General features: G+C 36.9%; 1 protein-coding gene and 1 pseudogene across 2 annotated transcripts; both read right to left on the reverse strand.

Annotated features, from left to right (window-relative positions):
* Positions 1-2,655: 2,655 nt before the first annotated feature.
* Positions 2,656-8,228, reverse strand: FUS9 (Ubiquitin-conjugating enzyme family protein). The gene is made up of 4 exons (XM_088897576.1): positions 7,726-8,228; positions 4,808-4,881; positions 3,090-3,237; positions 2,656-2,994 (listed from the first exon to the last, which is right to left on the reverse strand). The coding sequence occupies exons 1-4, from the start codon at positions 7,970-7,972 to the stop codon at positions 2,897-2,899; spliced, it is 567 nt and encodes a 188-aa protein (XP_088753702.1). The 5' UTR covers positions 7,973-8,228; the 3' UTR covers positions 2,656-2,896.
* Positions 8,229-9,678: 1,450 nt separating this feature from the next.
* LOC148802637 (glucan endo-1,3-beta-glucosidase 4-like) lies at positions 9,679-19,818 on the reverse strand (annotated as a pseudogene). The gene is made up of 5 exons (XR_016082359.1): positions 15,101-19,818; positions 14,845-14,965; positions 10,761-11,958; positions 10,153-10,173; positions 9,679-10,075 (listed from the first exon to the last, which is right to left on the reverse strand). The product of XR_016082359.1 is annotated as a glucan endo-1,3-beta-glucosidase 4-like (transcript).
* Between the last annotated feature and the right edge of the window lie 59 nt (positions 19,819-19,877).

Raw genomic sequence — 19,877 nt, forward strand, 5'->3', positions numbered from 1 at the left:
TTAGGCTTTGGACGAGCTCCCAAGTCTGATTCCGTTCTAATGCAACAATCTCCTCATCCATAGCTTTATTCCACTCCTGATTTTGAAATGCTTCCTCAAATGTCTCTGGTTTTTTTGCAGCTGCTTCTTCTATTATAGCGGCGTTGGCATATTTGGGATTTGGCTTTCTAGCTCTTGTAGATCTTCTGAGAGGAGTTAGTGCTTCTGCTTCACTAGGTTCACCTTCTTTGCTTGGTCGATCATAAACTCCAGTTTGCCAAGGACTTTGAGCTACGTCTTCCTGGACATTGCCACCATCATCTGCATCTTCAGATTTACCTAAAGTCAATTGGATTTGAGCAAATTGCAGCTCATCTTTAATAATATCTGAGCCTGGTAGTATCTTCTTTTCTAAGGACCACCATGAAGATGCTTCACCAAACACCACATTCCGAGACATGTAGCACTTTCCAATTGTAGGACCACAGCACCCCCACCCTTTTCTTTGATTGTCATATCCTACAAAAATACACTTAACAGCCTTCTTGTCCATCTTGCTACGTAAATGGTCAGGTACAAAAATATAGCATACATAGCCGAAAACTCGAAAATAGCTAACTGTAGGCTTCATGTTCCACAAATTTTTAAAAGGTGAAAGAAAATATAACATTTGTTGAGGAAGCCTATTGATTACGAAAGTTGTAGTCTTCATTGCTTCTGCCCAAAATCGTCTTGGAACATTCTTTGCATGAAGCATACTTCGACATATTTCTACCAGGTGCCTGTTCTTCCTTTCTGCTACTCCGTTTTGTTGTGGAGTGCTAGGACATGTGAACTGATGGCGTATTCGGTGCTCCCGAAGAAAATCGCAAAACTCGCCTGAGGTATACTCTCCTTCATTGTTGGTGCATAGACAACAAACTCCTTTGCCAACTTTTGCTTCCACTACTTTCTTGAACTCATTGAACTTTGAAAAAGTTTCAGATTTTTGTGTATCCCCGTTTTCGGGAGTTTCTTGTGGAGTTTTGACTCTGTTGGAGGTCGGTCCTCCTTTATTGGCATTTCTTTTTGCGCAGTTTGCAAAGCGTTTACAAGAATTTCTCTTGGTGTTCAGGATTTGTTGCAATCTGTTTGGGTTTATCCTTTTTTTTTCTTTGCTGATTGTACTCTCATGGATTGTATTTGAGATTCTGAGCATTATTAATGAAATTAGCCATTGCCTTCAAAAAAAAATAAATAAATGCTTAATGGTATGGTCCCTATCCGAAATAAGTACTTATTCAAATAAGCACTTATTTTTAACTACTCCCAAACATGGCCTTTGACATGGATACATGGTGTTCACCTAGGTAAACCCCAAAATCTGTAAACAACAACACGTGTATATGGGCTAGGTACAAAACTTGTGTATGACACATTTCAAGTTGAAACTAACATATTAGAAATCTTCAGAATCACCTTCCCACTTGATTTTCTTCATAATCACCTTAGAATAATTAAGCAGACAAAAAAAAAAAAAAGCAACTCAATGAAATATATCATGGCTTTACATATTTTAGAAATATGAGTTCAACAGGCCATTTTAGGTTTGACCTCAAGGCACAACCGCACAATTAGTGTTTTATTTATTTATTAGCATGTATTTGAACAGTAACAGATTCTCCACACAATTCAGCCAATGATCATGAGCAGCCTTTCTAAACATTCTTAACTAAAAATTGATGCAGCCAATGATCATGAGCAGCTAGTGTTTCTTTTTTGCAGCCAATGATCATTCTTGAGAAAATGAAGAAGGTAAACCGGCTGACATGGATGATAATCCTATGTTGTGGAAATGGTTGATTTTGCCCATGCATTACAGTCCACGTGCACTAGCATGTTCTTCGGTGCCTGTTTATACCCTAAATAGATATCCGATATTTCAGCACTTGGTTCTGGTCTGTAATGCATATCAGGCATTGTAAGATAATAGATCTACTTTATTTATTTATTTTTTTCTGTTTTTGTTTCTCATGCAATTCCTTTGGGGAACAGAGTTGGATTATAGAGATGGCTGCACTTATTGAAAGCTTGGACCAGAAAAATCTTGTGACCGTTGGATTAGAAGGTTTCTATGAACCAGAACAACTGAAAGATCTGGAGAAAATACTGGGGAATGGGCATCCTCACTTGGATCATATTTTATACAAAACTCAACAATTGAGAATATTGATTTCGCGTCGGCTCATACTTACCCAGATAGCTGGTCGGCAAAAATGGATTATTTTATAGTTTGAGAAACAGAGGTCTATGTCTGCAATTAACCCAACCACAGGGTTGTACCACCAACTTGTTGATCTTATCTTTTTACTGAGAAAGGTATTTTTTATGGGTATTGGGGTTTAGACCAAATGTCGGAGTAACAAAAGGATCTTTACCTTCAAGTAGAGCTAAATGTTAGATAAGGGAATTGATGTTAAGGATCAGAGGAACATGTTAACATATTGATCCCTAGACCTAGAGGTGTGTAGTGGGTGATTTTATTCTTCCAGCACTCTGGCCTACATTAGAAATCTTGCCCCTCGCCCCTCTTTCTCTCTAATACACACACAAAGGAGAGAAAGAGGAAAAACCAGAAGGCTGGGAAAATAAACCATCTCAATTCCATGGGTTTTCTTTTACCATATAGACTAACCGTAGAAAAAGAATACAAATCTCCAATGAATACTTCTGGCCATAAAGGCACCAAATACAAGGAGGTCATCCAACAAATCTCCAATGAATCATCAACAGATGGGAAAAATTAGGATTTACAAAAAAGAAAAAAAAAAACATCTAATTTATATCTTTTGCTTATAACATGGACATTAGCATATTGGAAATTTGTAAGTTCACAATATTCCAATTCCAGATGCTCTGTATTCAAATTGATGAAACTTTATCTAGCAAAACGCATTGTCCACTCTGCAGCTATTTCATCGTGTTTAGCTCTGTCAGTCAAGTACAAGCGAGCAATGCCAGACACAAGAGGTGTATCTACAAGGATGAGATTTAAGAGGTCAAGTAAAGAGGATTACCTCCTGGACCATGTCAAATGAAAACTTGGCAGCAAAGAGCATGGAAAAACTTACTTGGGTCCGGATTGCTGAATATTGATCTGATTGCAAGTAGTACCTTTGAGATGGTTAGAGCAGGACTCCAGCCATCTTTCAAGATCCCCAAACTTAAGTTTCCTTCGGCATCAACATTGCAGTGGTAGATCCTAGTTTTGAATACTACCTGCAGGTAGAAAACAGAAAAAGAAAATAGTAAAAACAACACCATACACAAGAATCAGTAGATGAAAAATCGACAATATATTATGCAGTATTCCTTCCTAAAAACATGAGGGTTGCAGGGTGCACAGTTGCACAAAGTCCCATGCGGGTAAGTTCATGAAAAACCAACTCAATTGATAATTTATCCATTCAAGAGTTGATCAAGATTACTTACCACATTTCACCAATCCTTTGCCATTCAGTCAAGTATCTGGATGTAGGGTAAATATCCTACTTAGTGGTTGATCAGCAAACTCATGGAAACTTTCTAGTGATTATTTAGATTATTAAGAAACAGGGGTTCAGGTATCGGAATCCATATAAGGGAAAATCTATGATGCCGGAAAGACATGATACCAAAAAGGTTTTGACCAATCACAACCCCCCATAGATTGTGGTGAAAACCCACCTGATTGGTTCCTACTTGATGCCAGTTGATTGGTTGTAAGTTTTTCTAGTATCATGTCTTTCCGGAATCATAGTCGAGCCTTCCATATATATAAGGTAAATACAAAGTCCAAGCACTATAAGATGGAAATTAAATGAAAAACATGCATGATATATGCCCAACATTAATGAGCTTCACTAGGGCTGTCAACCGGCTCAGCTTGAAGGCTTACAAATTTGGCGCAACCATGGACCACAACATGGATATCTTCTGGGAAACATTTAAGTTAGAGAAGCAAAATGATCTCTACGTAATTTGATCTACATGCAACAGTATAAGGTCTGCAATTTAAGTATCATATACAAAATACACCTAATTGTATAGAATCTACTATCTAATTCCTTCCAATATTTTGTTTTTTCTTTCCTTGGGGAGGGGGGGGGGGGAGGGGGGAGGGTCTAATGGGGTTATCAATAAGACACTCCACTAAGTCCAAACAGACAGGGTTATAGGTCCAGCCCTACCACTGACCAGATTTTAACAGCTAGCCCACATTGGAACTTCTCCCTGAGCTTTCTCTAGAATTTACCATGCCACAGCATGGAGTGAAGATGACCAATACAAAGCAAGAAAGAGTGCATAGGTTACATGCAACCATCCAATTGCATTGGCTGCTTAGTTGATTGTGTGCCTTATCCCACATACATACAATTCAACTCAACTTAGCTTTAATCCCAACCATTTGGGGTCAGCTAACCTTATCCCATGTAGAATATATTGAAATGATGATGATCTCTTACAAACCACAAAATACCCCTTCACATGGAAACTATAAGACAAAATTTCAACTGCCATCATCTTGCACTGAAAGATTATAGATTATTATTCATTAGGAGTGCAACTTGGGTTGGCTCAAGTTGAGCATTCATTAAAACCAAAATAGGCCCTGGACCCAATGCAGTGTAACCTACTTGCACCCTTACTGTTCTTGAGGAGATATATCATACATTCTAATATGAAGACGATGATTTACAGCATCACCATAGGACAGGGAGAAATTTTTTTCATGAATACAAGATACTGTGAGAAATAATTCATGAATATTACTCTGATGTTCAGTATTTTGGAATGTAACCAAGCATACCTTGGGTGGTTTGAATGGATAATCATGTGGAAATGTAATGTCCAGAAAAAATATTCCACCCTGATATGGTGTGCCTACAAATACGAAAATGAAGTCATATCAGATTAGAATTATGTATTTCATTACAAAGTTTCTAGTTATTCTTACAAAAAAATAGCAAAAGAACTGAAAAGAAAAATATGCTCACCAAGTCCTCTCTTAAACCTTGCATGCAAGCTAAAATCAGAATTTCAAGCTAATACTTCTCACATATAAATCGGGAACTATTATATACATCCAATTACATTTTACAATGCATATGAATAAGCAGATCGTGTCAGAGCCATCAAAAAGAAAAATAAAAAGCAGAAAACTTTCATTTAGAAATGAAAGCAAGCTTTGCAAAATGCAGAGATTGTAAGAAATGGTAGCAAGTCCAAGAACTGTATCATGTCTACATTATTATTAAATTACTGATAATAAGAGAAAATTATATTATTGCATGTATCTAGAACTAATGCAAAAACTGGAAAATAGAGGGCAGCCCAGCGCACGAGGCTCCCGCCAATGCAGGGTCTGGGGAGGGATAGATGTACGCAGCCTTACCCCTGCACATACATAGAGGATGTTTCCATGACAGTGGAAAAACTGGTGCATAAAAAAGACACTGGGAAATGCTTCATACAGATCATGAATTAAGTATACTACAACATATAAAACCAGTTAAACTTGGTCAATCCATTTTAGTTACTGGACCACATTCAAGTAATCTATCAAAACATAATTTAAACTATAAACTGATGTAGCCCAAAAAAAGAAACTATAAACTATGCTCGATCAATATTCTTCGTAACAAAGTTCATTAAGCCATTCCATAAATTTGTAGCTTATTGATAGACCATACACTTTTATATAGGGTTTGCATCTCCTTCTTAACCTAGATCTTTGTTGCAATAAAATTTGTACAGTTACAAAATAAGCAGCACTACCAGGAAACAACAAAACCAAGGGTGGTTTAAGTGAACCGATGCCTCTTGCATCATGCTAATGGCTTTCTATGTAAATTCACCAAAGAAATATGTTTGCATTTCATGCTCCTAGAGAAGATATCATAAGTATATCCACTATGGTACCAACATTTTTTATCCCTTCCCCTGAAAAAAACACATGATTGAAACTTCACGTTAAATTTCAGACTTGCAAGTTGAAATACAAAGTAAAAAACATAACTAAGTGCCCACTCTATTCCATCAAAATACAGAATAAAGGTAAGCATAAGATACATTTTAATTCAATGATTTTGTTTAGAGTATATCCTTCCTGAACTTGTTTCTATACAGCAAGCATAGGTGGAACAGTTTGCAATATGGAGTTATGGTAATGGTTTATTCAGGTCCAAGAAGGAAATTCAATCAGAGCATTATTTGGATCACTACTACACACATTCTGATTTGCCTCCTCTATTCATCCTTCGAGGCTGGAGATTCAAGGTGATTCCCAAATTGTTGGGTGGATGAATTAGGGTGGGGGATAATATACTGACAACACATAGAAGCAAGTCTCTTGGCCACTCTATACCTCATTCAATTGGGTCAAAACTCAGAAGAACAGACAACTCCTTTGATTAATCACTCCCCTCAATAGAGAAGAGGTAGACAGGGAAGAAACGTACTGCAGTCCTGCAGTAGACAAGGCCTAATTTGGAAATGGATATGGGATGGGAGAGCAGAAGGCTCCATTGTATGCAAAAAAGGGTTGCTTCATATTGATAGAATGATGATATTTATTGTATTATTTAAATTCTTAACAAAATTCTAAAATTGTTAGTGATGAAAAAACATAATAGAATAGCCTTCCTTTTATATTACCAATTAAAACTCTAAATCCACCAGCATCAAACAGTACCATAAGCTCACCTTCCTGCTTCTTTTCCACATGCACAAGGGTAAGAAAAAGCCTAAAACTAACTGCTTTCATAATATGGATGGATATTGTATAAATTTGCACATCATCGATTTCAGGTAGCTAAAAACCTGCAATCTTTGCTTTGCGATTTGATTAAACATGTACAATAAAACCTGGTATTAAGGTTAACTAAGTCTCTGTAATGACCAAAGAAGATATTCTTCACCAGGGATATCTGCATCTGAGGCCCATTCGGATTAAAACATATAAGATTTTCAGTCTCAAAGAAATCAAGTTTCAGAGAAAAAAGGATAAGAGGAAACTGCTCTGAAGTCTATCCCCTCTCAAGAAAAATAAACAAACAATAAGGGGGAAATTTTCCATCAAAATAATAACAGGTCAAGAAAAAACTAGAATTCAAATAGAAATACATAACCAAAATATTTAGAAGCATCCTTTCAACTTTCTCCTTGCTATATTATTAGAATTTCCACGTAAATACAATTTGTGAATTAACATTTATGGGTATTTAACTGGACAAGATGATTTAAGGAAATCATAGAGCATTTCCGAGAAATTAATGACCTTGTTACTACACTATCCACTTCCACCGCTCTCTTCCCTTAGCTTCTAGTCAAATTAAACAAGCAGAAATCAGAACATTCTTTAGCTTCAGGAACGACTAAATTATTTTCGTATAGCGAGTTTGCAGGAAAGAAGCAGCAACCAGCAGACTACAGACTTCAAGCAACAAGTGAAGATTGCAGCTGGAGGGCGTTAGAATAAGTGACTACTCAGCAAAGACAGGTTCAATGGCATCAAGAAGAAACAGTGAACTAGGCAAAGAATCGCATGCCTTCAGAAAGCCCTATATCAGTGAATGAAACAGAGAAGCCACATGGAAGATTTATCAAGAAAATCAAACTTCGCCACTGAACTTTGTTTGGAGATGTAATGCAGCAAAAAAAAAAAAAATCCCATAATTCAAAATCGTCCATTTCTTTGAACATCAAGAGAAAGGAAGGGATACTCGCCTGGAGGACCAATGATGGTGGAGATCCACTGATAGAGATTGTCACCTTTGGGTCCAGCAGAACAGTCGGTAGGTGGGTCCACGTTGAATTCTTGCATCTCCTTCTGTATTCTCTTCCCAGAGGCCGACACAGAAGTGGTCGACGGCCATGACCGTCCTCCTCCTCCTCCTCCTCCTCCCCCTCCTCCTCCCAACCCTGCTGCTCCAATGCCTGCCGAGGAGCTCGGGTAGCTCATCCCCCTTGACATCTCCAATTAGTGTTTCGGTGTTGTTATCACACTTCTTTCTCGTCTTCCCCGAGTCGAGTCTATGGATATTTTAGTAGTACACAGAAACCAAACAGGAGGATTATTATCGTATTCGTATTAGAGACTAGAGAAAGGATTCAACGCGAGGAAGGATTAGTGCTGAAGCGGTGGCTGTTCAGCGGGCTGTGAAACCATGATAATATCCGGCTTATAAGAAAAAAAAAAAAAAAAAAAACTTCATGGTCGAAAATAAGTGGATGGAGATGCGAGTCCCGATGTGCTGAGTCTCAAATAACCATTCAACCTAAATGATTATGCTGCTGGGTGTACGTTGATATTCTTTAATACGCTCTCTCCTATGAAAGTTTATTAAACTTGAAACGTAAATAAATACACCCCATTCATATTTTGTGCTAAAAGTTATTTTAATTATAATGGAGTTAATGAGTATTGACCATCAGACCAAGTCAAAATGTCTATGATAGAATCATTTAATTTAAAAGTTTAAGTTGTTAGATAAGTCCTTAAATAGATTGATACTCTTTAATATTGAACATATATTGTTGATCAACGTTTAACCAGTCGTATAATGGAAACATCTTATGTCCTTTATATCAAGGTTTAAAGTATCGATCCAATACGTTTAACCATGACCAATATATATCATGTCCATGGCTTCTCAAAACGCCCCTACAAGGGTTGTATCAAATCAAATCATGATTCAGAAGATAACGACAACTTAAGCGGACCCCTATAAACTGATTTAAAATAAATAAATAAAACATAAAAATATACCTGTGTCAACTGTTTGAACCTTGTTTTATATTACCGATATTCTCAATGTACACCTGAACGAATGTGATCAATAATGTATGAATGACTAGATGAATGAATATGGTATTGTGGTCAGACTCGAGAGATGGAGGGAAAGGACCTTATCGATGGGAATATAATCAATTTGAGCTAAATTCTACTCAATGACCATGCTGCTCTAAATTGAGCCCGTTTGGGAGGGCTTAAGAGTTGATTGAGCGGCGTCAATTGAGCCGCTTTGGAGAGAAGCTAGCTGAGATAATCAATTTTGTGATTTTTATAAGCCTACTTTTACGAAATATGGCTTCGCAGCTTTCGAGGTTCCTCAGCTCATGTAAGGCCAGAAGTCAAAAAGCCGCTGCATGAAAACTCTCCCAAACAAGCACATCATATGAGTTTTGAGAAGCCATCTTAAAACAAAACATTCCACCATTTAAGCATCTAAGCCTCGTATTTGATGACCCAAATTCCACCATTTCTCTAGTGCCTGTGGATAGTTTATACTTTGCATAAACTATCGAAATGTGTTTCCTTATTTTTTTATACTTTATTTATAGTGGTTTGATCTTATCAATGTATTTTTGAGATTTATATGAAATTGACAAACACAAACTAATAGGTAATAGCCCATTTTGTCTCTACTCTGTGGGGCAATGTTCTCAAAGAGTTGTGTGAAAGTGAAACGCCATTGTTATCACCAAGCTTCTTCTAATTTTAATCCGTGGCCATTGCGGAGGTTACCAGTTTCCAACTAGATATTAATCAGGCTGCATTTTTTTTAGTGAATTTGGGGAGACCAACTACTTTATTTTTTCTGATGGCTGATGAGCAACAACTGTCAATAAATTTTGATGACCGACTATACGAGTTCATGGTTTCTACATCCACAGTCATCAAGAGATTGCTTTCTAATATTAATTTTCAACATCAGAAGAAAAAAATCACAAAGCCTACCAGTACCAACTGGTTCATGATGTATACAATTGAACCAAGTAGGTGAAAAGAAAAAGAGAACATAATAAACAAAGAATCAACAGATAAATGAACATTCAACAAGGGTTGGGCATTGTCAAACTAATGGTAATGGATATGGATCTCCTTCAACTCTTTACAGGACTGCAGCCTCAATAGCACTGACTTAAACTGCACAAACTGATGCAAAATCCAATTATAGCAAGTATTGCCAGAATCAGAAAGACCATCCTGGAAACTTGAAGCATTGAACTCCACCCCACTGTGGGTCCAAATGTTGATGGAGGCGCGAATAACCCACTTGTATTTGAACCAGAACTGTTACAACAGACTAATGTTTGAAGGTGTGCACAAGAAACGACTAAAATAATCTACAGATAAAAGTAAGTACTCACCTTCCCATGAAAACACATGAACTGTGACCTACAAAGATTCAGAAACCCATACTGCATTTGATACAGCACTTCAAAATGGACTGTTCAATTTAATTGAATGGAAAAGAAGGAAAATCTTTTAAGATCAATACTAAAGAACAACAAAAAACCATACTTGCATAACATTGAAAACTTTGTTAATTTTAAGCTAAAAAAGGGTTTATTAAATAATTCTAAAGTTGTACTTGAACCCCTCTTAATGATGTATCTCAGAGAGAGAAAGAGAGGACAACGGTTCCAAATTCTTAGATCATGATTCAAGATCTCAACGATGTTGGGTCACGATCCAAAGCACTCCTATTCCTGAATCCAAGCACAGAACAGGCGTGGTAGTTGGACACGTCTGGACACAAGGTTCTGAAGCTAATAAAAAAAATCACGTTAAGAATCACATCAAGGACAGCTTTCCTCTAAAAATATATTATAATATTTGTATGTAAATATACCAACTACGTCTGTTTTACTGTGAAATCGCCTACTTCAACAATAGAGAAGAAATTATGGTAACAAAAATCAACCACTCACTACCACATAAACCCCTCAAGAAATTCATCAGATAAGGGCACAGCAACTTATTGGGATCAACAGTTGTAGTTATGGCTGTACCACCAAAATCACAGGTCCCACCAGCACTCTGCATTTTGTGAAAATAATGCATAAGAAGCATGACTTTGGAGACTGTTAGGTTCAAAACATGGCTGCCCCCCTTGAATGGCACTGCAATTAGCTTGTCCTCCCCACAAGCCCAGTTTAGACTGGACTGCAACAAACTTGAATCAGCATTCGGTTTTGCCACACAGAAAACCCTAACCACAGCTTAAAGGATACACAGATGTTCCATTTGTGAAAACAAGCCCCAGTTTTTCTCAGATATATATACCCTGGCCTTTTGTACTCATTGAATAGCTCATAGATGTATGTCCTAATAGGTATAGTTGGCTGGCAAGGAGGGCCCCAATCATTAAGCACTCGACAAACCAAGTTGTTGTTGTAGGTCCGTGCATTATCTGCCGTTGCATCAGGTTCAATGGCTCCACCAAACCATGGCCAACTTGATTCTGTCACAATGATTGGAATCCCAGAAAAATTGAGAGCTTTCATGGAGTAATAAGTTGCATCAACCATAGATTCAAACATGCTCGGGTACTGGAAAATGTGTTAGGGTCAACAATTTGTTTGGTCAAAGAAAGTGTCCGAAAAAGTGCATAATCAATTGGAAAGATACCTCTGGTGTAATCATAATAGGGGTAGGCATTTAACATGTAAAATGATCCTGTGTTCTTCAAAAATTGGAGAAACTGGTAGATGGTAGAGTTCCATGTGGAATTAAAGGTGGCAGTGGAAGGGGGAAAAGGCCTAAGGATCATGTCCATTGACTGGGGACTTGAAACTTCGACCTGAAAATTGAGGTTAGAAGCCAAAAGAGCATGGTGAAGGTAGTGGCTCGGACTAGAATTGGAGCAGCATTGGGTACTGAAGTCAGGATCTCACTACCAACAGCAATTGTCATGATATTGGTTTCTGGTAAGTAAGATGCAACATTCTTATTGATCCAAGGTGATGGTGATTCTCCAATCCCCAGCACCTCCTCATTGGTTACACCCACCATGACTTCAATACCAGTGCCTGCAAGGGCATTTAGCATGTGACGATCCACATCATAGAGGTGAATGTGAGTGATCCGATTAGCTTTAAGGATTGCCACCACATCTGCAGCTGATGGCAAGTCTGTGACAACTGTGCCAATGTTTATCCCCACAAATGCACCTAAAAAGTTCATAGAACACAATTCAGCAACTCCCTATAAGGGGAAAAAACCAATTTTGGTTTTCTTCTTGATCACTTGGGCAGATATTATATCAGTTATTTATTTTTGTCAGAGATGTCCCCTTAGAAAAATTGTGGATGGTTTGGAATAATTGAAGTTCTGCTAGCTCCAATTACATGGTACATATGGCATGAAAAGAATAAGAGTCATGCGGGTGCAAAAAGGAAAACACAGGCAATCATTCATCAAAATAGCCCAAGAAATTTAGCAACAGCTTCAAATAACCCATAATTTAATTTCATACTTGTAGACACCCCATTTTTGCGCCCTTCAATCTTTCTACAGCACTTCAAGTTTCAAGCATGCTTCAACTAACCTCTTAGCCAACCCATCACAAAAATACAAATCCGACGACACTAAGATCACAAAAATCCAACATTGTTTACCCCTTCACCTTAAGACCCGAAACCAAAACTAATTTCGGTTGTCTAATCAGGGTCATTTTGATCCTGAACCTCATCCCACATCAAATCAGAAATCCGAGACCATAGATACGTAGAGCCCAAAATTCCAAATCCAACAACACCAAGATCACCCAAATCCCACATCATTTACCCTTTCATCTCAAGACCCGAAGCCGAAACCGATTCCGATCGTCTGATCGGGGTCATTTTGATCCTAAATCTCATCTCACAATGAATCGGAAACCCGAGACCATAGGTACGTAGATCCTGAAATTGCAAATCCAACGACACCAAGATCACCCAAATTCCACACCACTTATCCCTTCATCTTAAGACCCGAAGCCAGAACCGATTTCGATCATCCGATTGGAGTCATTTTCATCCTGAATCTCATTTCATGTCAAATCATAAATCCAAAACCGTACGTAGAGCCAAAAAAAAATCCAAATTCAACGACACCAAAATCACCCAAATTCGGTACCATTTACCCTTTCATCTTAAGACCCGAAGCCGAAACCAATTCCAGTTGTCCGACCGGAGTCATTTTGATCCTGAACCTCATTTCATCCAAAACCATAGGTACGTAGATCCCAAAAATCCAAATCCAACGACACCAAGATCACCCAAATCCGACAATTTACCCCTTCATCTCAAAACCCGAAGCTGAAACTAATTCTGATCATCCTATCGGGCCTTGTAGATGCATAGACCTTGAAATTACGAGTCCAACGATACCAAGATCGTCCAATTCCGACACTGTTAACCTCTCCATCTTGTTCCCTTAGCAAAATTGTGAATGGTTTGGAATAATTGAAGTTCTGCTAGCTCCAATTACATGGTACATATGGCATGAAAAGAATAAGAGTCTGCAAGTGCAGAAAGGAAAACACAAGCAACCATTCATCTAAATAGCCCAAGAAGTTTAGTAGGAGCTTTGGAGAACCCATGATTTAATAACATACTCTTGTTAGATGTGACAAAGACAAAGAACCAAGGTAGAATTCTCAAGAACTTCATAGGAAAAAGCTATACCAAAGGATACTTTTAAGCTTTGCAATACACAACTTATGAGATCAAACTCAATTTTGATCAAAGTTGTACCTAGTGTAGCATGTTTAGAAAAGGCTCACCTGGAACAAGTCTATCATGAAGAAAATAATAGAAGTTCCTTTTTAACTTGTATCCTCATACACCTTAAGAAAAGAAGACACCCAATTGACTGTCAAGATTCTACCATAAAAATGACTATCAAGATTGATCAAGGACTTTGACACCCCATTGGAGATCCAAGGAGAGGGAGATGAAGATGTACTAGGGTGGCTACACTTTGGTCCATCTGAGAGGAAAGGAATAACAGAATATTTCTGAACAGATCAAGGGAACCCTCTTGCTGAATGTGGGTCATTGGGATAAAACATCAAATCTTTTTGAGCCCTTTCCTTTGGAAGACATCCTAAGAAGATGGCAATTGGTGGCTGATTCATCTACATTATATAATGCCAATACTTGCCTTGGTTTCCATGCAGACCTGAAAAGTTAATTCAAAGCATGTTATAGCCTTGCATCTACTTTAGCCTAGGTATTTTTCTCTCTCCTTTTACACGTGCAAATGCATGTGCCTCTCAACTAGTCGATATTAAAGTCAAAAAATCCACTCAATGGATCCCCTTGTATCAACAATCATAAGCTAAACTTTGATTGCTGCAGTTTGGGGAACCTAGGACCTTCAGGAATTAGTGGAGTGTCAACGACCATATCAAAGTCATCTTCTCAAGGCCAACATGCAATGGAAATTCAACAAGAGTAGAACTACCAGCAATATTACAAGGGATAAGGTTGCATAGAATGCCAAACATCACAAATTGTGAAAGGGGACTCAAAGATGGTAGTGAGGTGGATGGTAAACAACAGTAGGGGAATTTGGCATTGCAAGAATATACTTAGGGAGAATAAAGCAATGATAAGATAACTAAGTGCATTGATTAACACGTCAGCAAATAGCATTGCTGATTCTTTGTCAAAGGATTGTCTCAATAGTTAGGACATGTTTTGGGTATAGAAGAAAGTATACTGTAATTTTAATAAAATTTCTTGTATCTATTCTCTTTGGAAACAGCCTTTATGTATGTGCAGGGGAAAGGCTGTACATCTGTCCCTCCCCAGACCCTGCATTGGCGGGAGCCTCGTGCACTGGGCTGCCCTTTCTTGTATTTGTTCTTTCCTAATTTTAATAAAAGTTTCTGTTGTTGATCAAAAAATAAAGATAGTATACTGTAAAGTTCCTCTTGGCTTTGGGCCATCTGCTTATCTCTGCACATGTAAACTATACATTAATAATTTTGTTATTAATCATCAAAAATAAATAAGATTTTACCAAGATAGAAAGGAAGGCATGTACCCAAATTAGATACACTGAAATACCTGACACATTGTAAAACATGAAGAGTAGGAGAAAAACCATACCGTCTCCTAGCCATTGCTCAGGCAACATCTGGCCTAGTAAGTTTTCGACCTAAAGCTTCAAACAGTGTTTTTCTATCCACTGCAACATCACAACAGTCAGATATTCAGCAAAGAGGGACTGCAGAAAGGTACTGATGTACTAAGTTTTAATTTCAAGAAACCTGACAGTAATAGAAAAGACAAATAACAAAGGGGAAGGAACAATAGCCACAACCTTCTTAAACTTCACTGAAATTTTGAGCTCTAATAATAAGCCTGTCAACTGCCAAGAAAGATATAAATGCAACTTGGTTGGCTTTTCAAAAGTTAAACAACAACACTGAAGTTCATCAGATAACTCTAAAAAGTAATAATAAGCACATATTTCAAACAATAAGAACCAAGACAAGATCGAAAGGGAAGTGAAAAAAAAAATCAAAATCCTACATAATATGTTTGTGGAGAGAAAATTCATGAGGTCATTAATAAGAACCATCACCTCATACACCTAACTCAGTCAAACATTGGCTTCAACCAATGTTTTACATAAGGATAGACATATTACGATTGCATCAATAATGAGGGCATGATTTTGGTTATAATTCTGGCAAAAAATGAGTTTATGTTACTCTTGGATTTCTTTGGCATTGGACCCAAAAAAGACATCACAAAGGAATCCATGAGTTTCACAAACTCATTCTTTACTAGCATTTCTCTCTTAAAGAAATAGACAAATTAACTATAAAATAAGCACAATTCATGAAGCATGACCAATGCAGAAATGCACACACACACACAAAAAAAAAAAAAAAAAAAAAAAAAACTCTGTTCAAACAGTACAAGGTTCTAGATGGACAAGTCAAGGACCATAGAGAAGGACAACTTAACCCTCACCTAATCACAATCCTCTCAGGCCCAGAAAATGAATATCACCATGCATTGGCTATCTCCAAAAGTGCCTCCCAGGGAGCAATCATCAAAATTAAATAACACTCACTTGGTTGGATCACCTAAGGACAATAAATTTTATGGTTGACTTAAGTGAGCAAATAGACTGTTACTCAATAAGAAAAGAGAACAATTGTGTCTTTGAAAGCATATGATATCAAAATCCAATAAGAACTCCAATGGAAACCACTCAATCACCCCATCATCTTGGTGAGATTGGTTTTGTGTGTGTGTGTGTGTGTGTGTCCAAGCATCTCTCTTCTCCCACATGTACCAGGTTACTGCTTGCAGCAGGAGGGTTCTCCACATGATCCTACTTGACTACCAAGGGTAATTGGTGAGCTTGGTTTCAGATTATATATATATATATATATATATATACATACACCAGATTACTTCTTGCAGCAGGAGGGTTCTCCACATGATCCTAGTTGAGTACTAAAAGGGTAACTGGTTTAAATTCCCAAAGGAAGTTCTGGATATCCTAAGGAAAGGAGTAAATGAATCAAAGGATACCAAAAAAGTGATCCCAAATCAAAAGGCACATTTATATTGGAGTAATGGATAAAGAAGCAGTTCATCAACTCCCCATCTAGATGGCATAAGATGTCAGCATGAGGGAAACATCATAAGACTTAAAAATACAAACACCACTGCCAGACCCCTCTATCAAAGCATCTCTAAGATATTCTAAGCTAACTATTCTAGGGATCATTTAGACCCTTGTAGAACAAGAGGTTCCAACAGAGACCAAATGAATAAAATGAGAAAAAAAGGAGCAAAATGATGACCTCAAAAGTTGGAAATAGGATGAGTCCAGGAAATTTTTTGATCACCATAAGATAAGTCCTCTTAGAACCTAAACTTATCCACAAGGACACCATTATACCTAAAAAACCACAAGGAAAAACAAGAAGTATAAACTAATTTCTTGTCACTGGTATATTGAGGCAACTGTATTGGTTAATCCAGCTTCCCAACTAATACACTTTAGGTTATGATATAGCCCTTTTCATTAGCATGGAAAGGCATCAGTTTGCCATGATTTTTTGCTTTTTTATAAATGGTTTGAAAATTGTATTACTATAATGTATAATCAGTTTTCCATGATTATACCTTTTTTTGATAAATAACAGAAAATAGGTTTCATCAAGTCATACTGTTTACAACCATCAGAAAAACAAATACACTGTATATGACAGAAACAAATTCCCCACCCCCCTGCCCCTAGGCCCCTACCAAGAAATCTTTTCTACAAATTACAGCCTGGTCCAGGGCAACCCCACAGCAGAGAATTCCTCCCCACTCCATCTCTTGTTAAAGAATCCACTAACATATTTGCACTTCTAGGGATCCAATTGAACAAGGCATTAAGGGAGGACCCTAGTGAGATGGCCATCCTTACCAAAGCTTTAAATTCCCAAGGTATTTGTTCTTGACCTTTCATCCAGAAAATAACCACTTGACAGTCTCCCTCCACAGCTCCACTATGACATCCCTTAATCCCTATTGATGCAGCAATTTAAACCTTGTATTAGAGCGATCAATTCTGCTATCAAAGACTTCCCCTGTTCCACTGGGCCTGGAAAACTAAGCATAACATTGCCTTCATGTTTGCCATGATTATACATTGGAAACTCTCAAAGAACATAATAATTTTAATTAACTAGGCAAGAGTATAATGTGAATCAATTATGAGAACAAATTTTGACAAACTGACCAAAACAACTTCCAGAATATAGAGGTTGAATAAAACTTTTCTAGATAAACTGTACTAAATGTTATAGAGAGTTACTGTCCTAACATTGAGTGATGATATTTTCTGATTACATGGACCATTGAACTTGATACCAACTAATTGTGAACTGTCTATAAGTTATCATGCTTTTAAAATTCTGTAACCAACAATTTATATGAAGGAAAGAAAAATCGAAAGTTAAGGTTCAAAAAATGAAGCAGCAAAAGTACAAAAGACTATACATTGAGTGATGATATTTTCTGATTACATGGACCATTGGACTTGATACCAACTAATTGTGAACTGTCTATAAGTTATCATTCTTTTAAAATTCTGTAACCAACAATTTATACGAAGGAAAGAACAATCTAAAGTTGAAGGTTCAGAAAATGAAGCAGCAAAAGCACAAAAGACTATGCCTCTAACTAGCAGCTGATGCTTGACGAGGACAAGAAGGCAATAGTATAGAATTATCCCTATCTATCCTCCAAATGATTATCAGGAAATCTACCTCTTCAAATTTAATCTTTTACTACTTCCAAAAAATTGCACACAATTGAACTGTCATTTTCAGGATCATTAACAAAGATTATCAGACCAAAAACTTAATCCACGTTTGCCATCAAACAATAAAGAAAAGGGTTAAAGGAACAGAACTGTAACACAGTCTTTTCCAACAGAAAGAAAAAAGTAATCAAAGAAGCTAAGAAACAAAAAGGCAATGAAGAATAAAATCATAGCTTATAAAATAACACTATGGAGAAGGAGGATCTAACAAGTAAAGCTTAAGAGTTCATTAGATCAAGAAAACCACAAGAATGTAGCAATAAGGAAGAAAAATGAAATATAACAAAACAAAGAGATCAATAACACTAAGGAAGACTTAAACCTCCCTAACGTTAATCCTAAATAATAAGACCTCCCCTCTCTTTTCAAGATGGACTTAAACCTCCCTGTCCATGAAATTGCTTATAGTTGAACTTTTTTAAAATCGAAGTTTTTCTAAAATCCCAATTTTTCCCTCTTATAGTCCTTTTAGGCTTTTACCTTGACTCAAAAAAAGATAAAAAAATTAAAAAAAAAAAAAAACCTGAAATCCTGGAAGGTCTGTTGTAAGCTATAACAATTCTTATTTGAAACAGGTATAGGTTCAATGTTCAAGAACCATTTTCTTGTAGCTCAGGATCACCTGCATTTATTTCTCCGAAAACTCCTAGTGAGTCCACTGAACTAATGAGTTCTCTCTCTTTTCTCTCCCAAGCCATCATTCTCACTTGGAGAGAGAAACAAGAGAACTTCACAGAATTCTTCTCTAAAAGAGTTTGTGGCCAGATCAACATTGGAACTCACGACTTGCATTTATTAATGGGCATCAATCAAATCTAGCCATGACATAAGGCTTACTAAACTGTTTACTTTCTTCTTTTTTATTAAAATATAGGACCCTTCAAATCCATCAACTTGATTGAATATTCATCTCCAGAGTATCTGCAACTGAGTTTTTTTATGAATCAAGAACCCAATTGGATTTTCATTAATTTCAAAACTAAACATTAGTTGTGATCAAAAGAAATTTAAATTTACATTTCAGACAACCTTTTTTTCTAAAAAAATAGATATCAAAATTCTTGAAAAAGAAAAACAAAACACGGGCTGAATAAGAAACTAACAACATACAAAAAAAGAAATAATGAGCTCTCTCTCAAGTATACTGTATACAAATAAAAGATTTGAAATTGAAAGGAACGATTTTGTTTCACTTGATCATTATGGCCTTGTACAAGGCATATGGTCTGGGATGATTGGCAGCAGTGATGCAAACTCTGATTTTTCTCAGGCATACGCATTGGACAATTGAAATAAAGAGGTATTTCTTCTCAATGGAGATCTGAAAATGGTCCATCCCCTTTTTTTTTTTGGAATTTTCATCTTCTTTTTAGTACGAATGTTCATCTTTTTATTTCTTATCTTGTGCTTGATAATACATATCCGTTGATACCCAAAACTCTCTGGTGACAGAGTTTCCAATATTTTGAAAATTTGAAGAATCAATGAGGGTAAAAGAGGCATTTTATTACTCTGTTAGACATAACTTTAACAGAGGAAGTCCTAGTCCAATTTGAAAAGAGAGGGGAGGTTTTAAGTATTTTACCCTAATACTAATAGTTAGAACACTTTCTTTTTTCTTGGTTGATAGATTGGAAATGTACCAGACACTTCAGGGTCGCTCTGCAGATTCAGGAGAAAGCAAACAAATCAAGAAGGGAATAGACCAAATTTACCAAACAGTTCAGACAAGGCATAATGTATTCTTACTACTCTGCTA

This window comes from Nelumbo nucifera, chromosome 2, assembly GCF_055504915.1.
Source record: "Nelumbo nucifera cultivar China Antique chromosome 2, China Antique-T2T, whole genome shotgun sequence".
NCBI lineage: Eukaryota > Viridiplantae > Streptophyta > Magnoliopsida > Proteales > Nelumbonaceae > Nelumbo > Nelumbo nucifera.

Excerpts from the sequence above, each read along its gene's own strand:
- FUS9 (XM_088897576.1), bottom strand. The coding sequence starts at position 7,972 with ATGTCAAGGGGGATGAGCTACCCGAGCTCCTCGGCAGGCATTGGAGCA. Across the intron at positions 4,882-7,725 it reads CACCATCATTGGTCCTCCAG|GCACACCATATCAGGGTGGA; the intron begins GCGAGTATCCCT and ends TCGTATTTGTAG. Across the intron at positions 2,995-3,089 it reads ATTCAGCAATCCGGACCCAA|ATACACCTCTTGTGTCTGGC; the intron begins GTAAGTTTTTCC and ends TCATCCTTGTAG.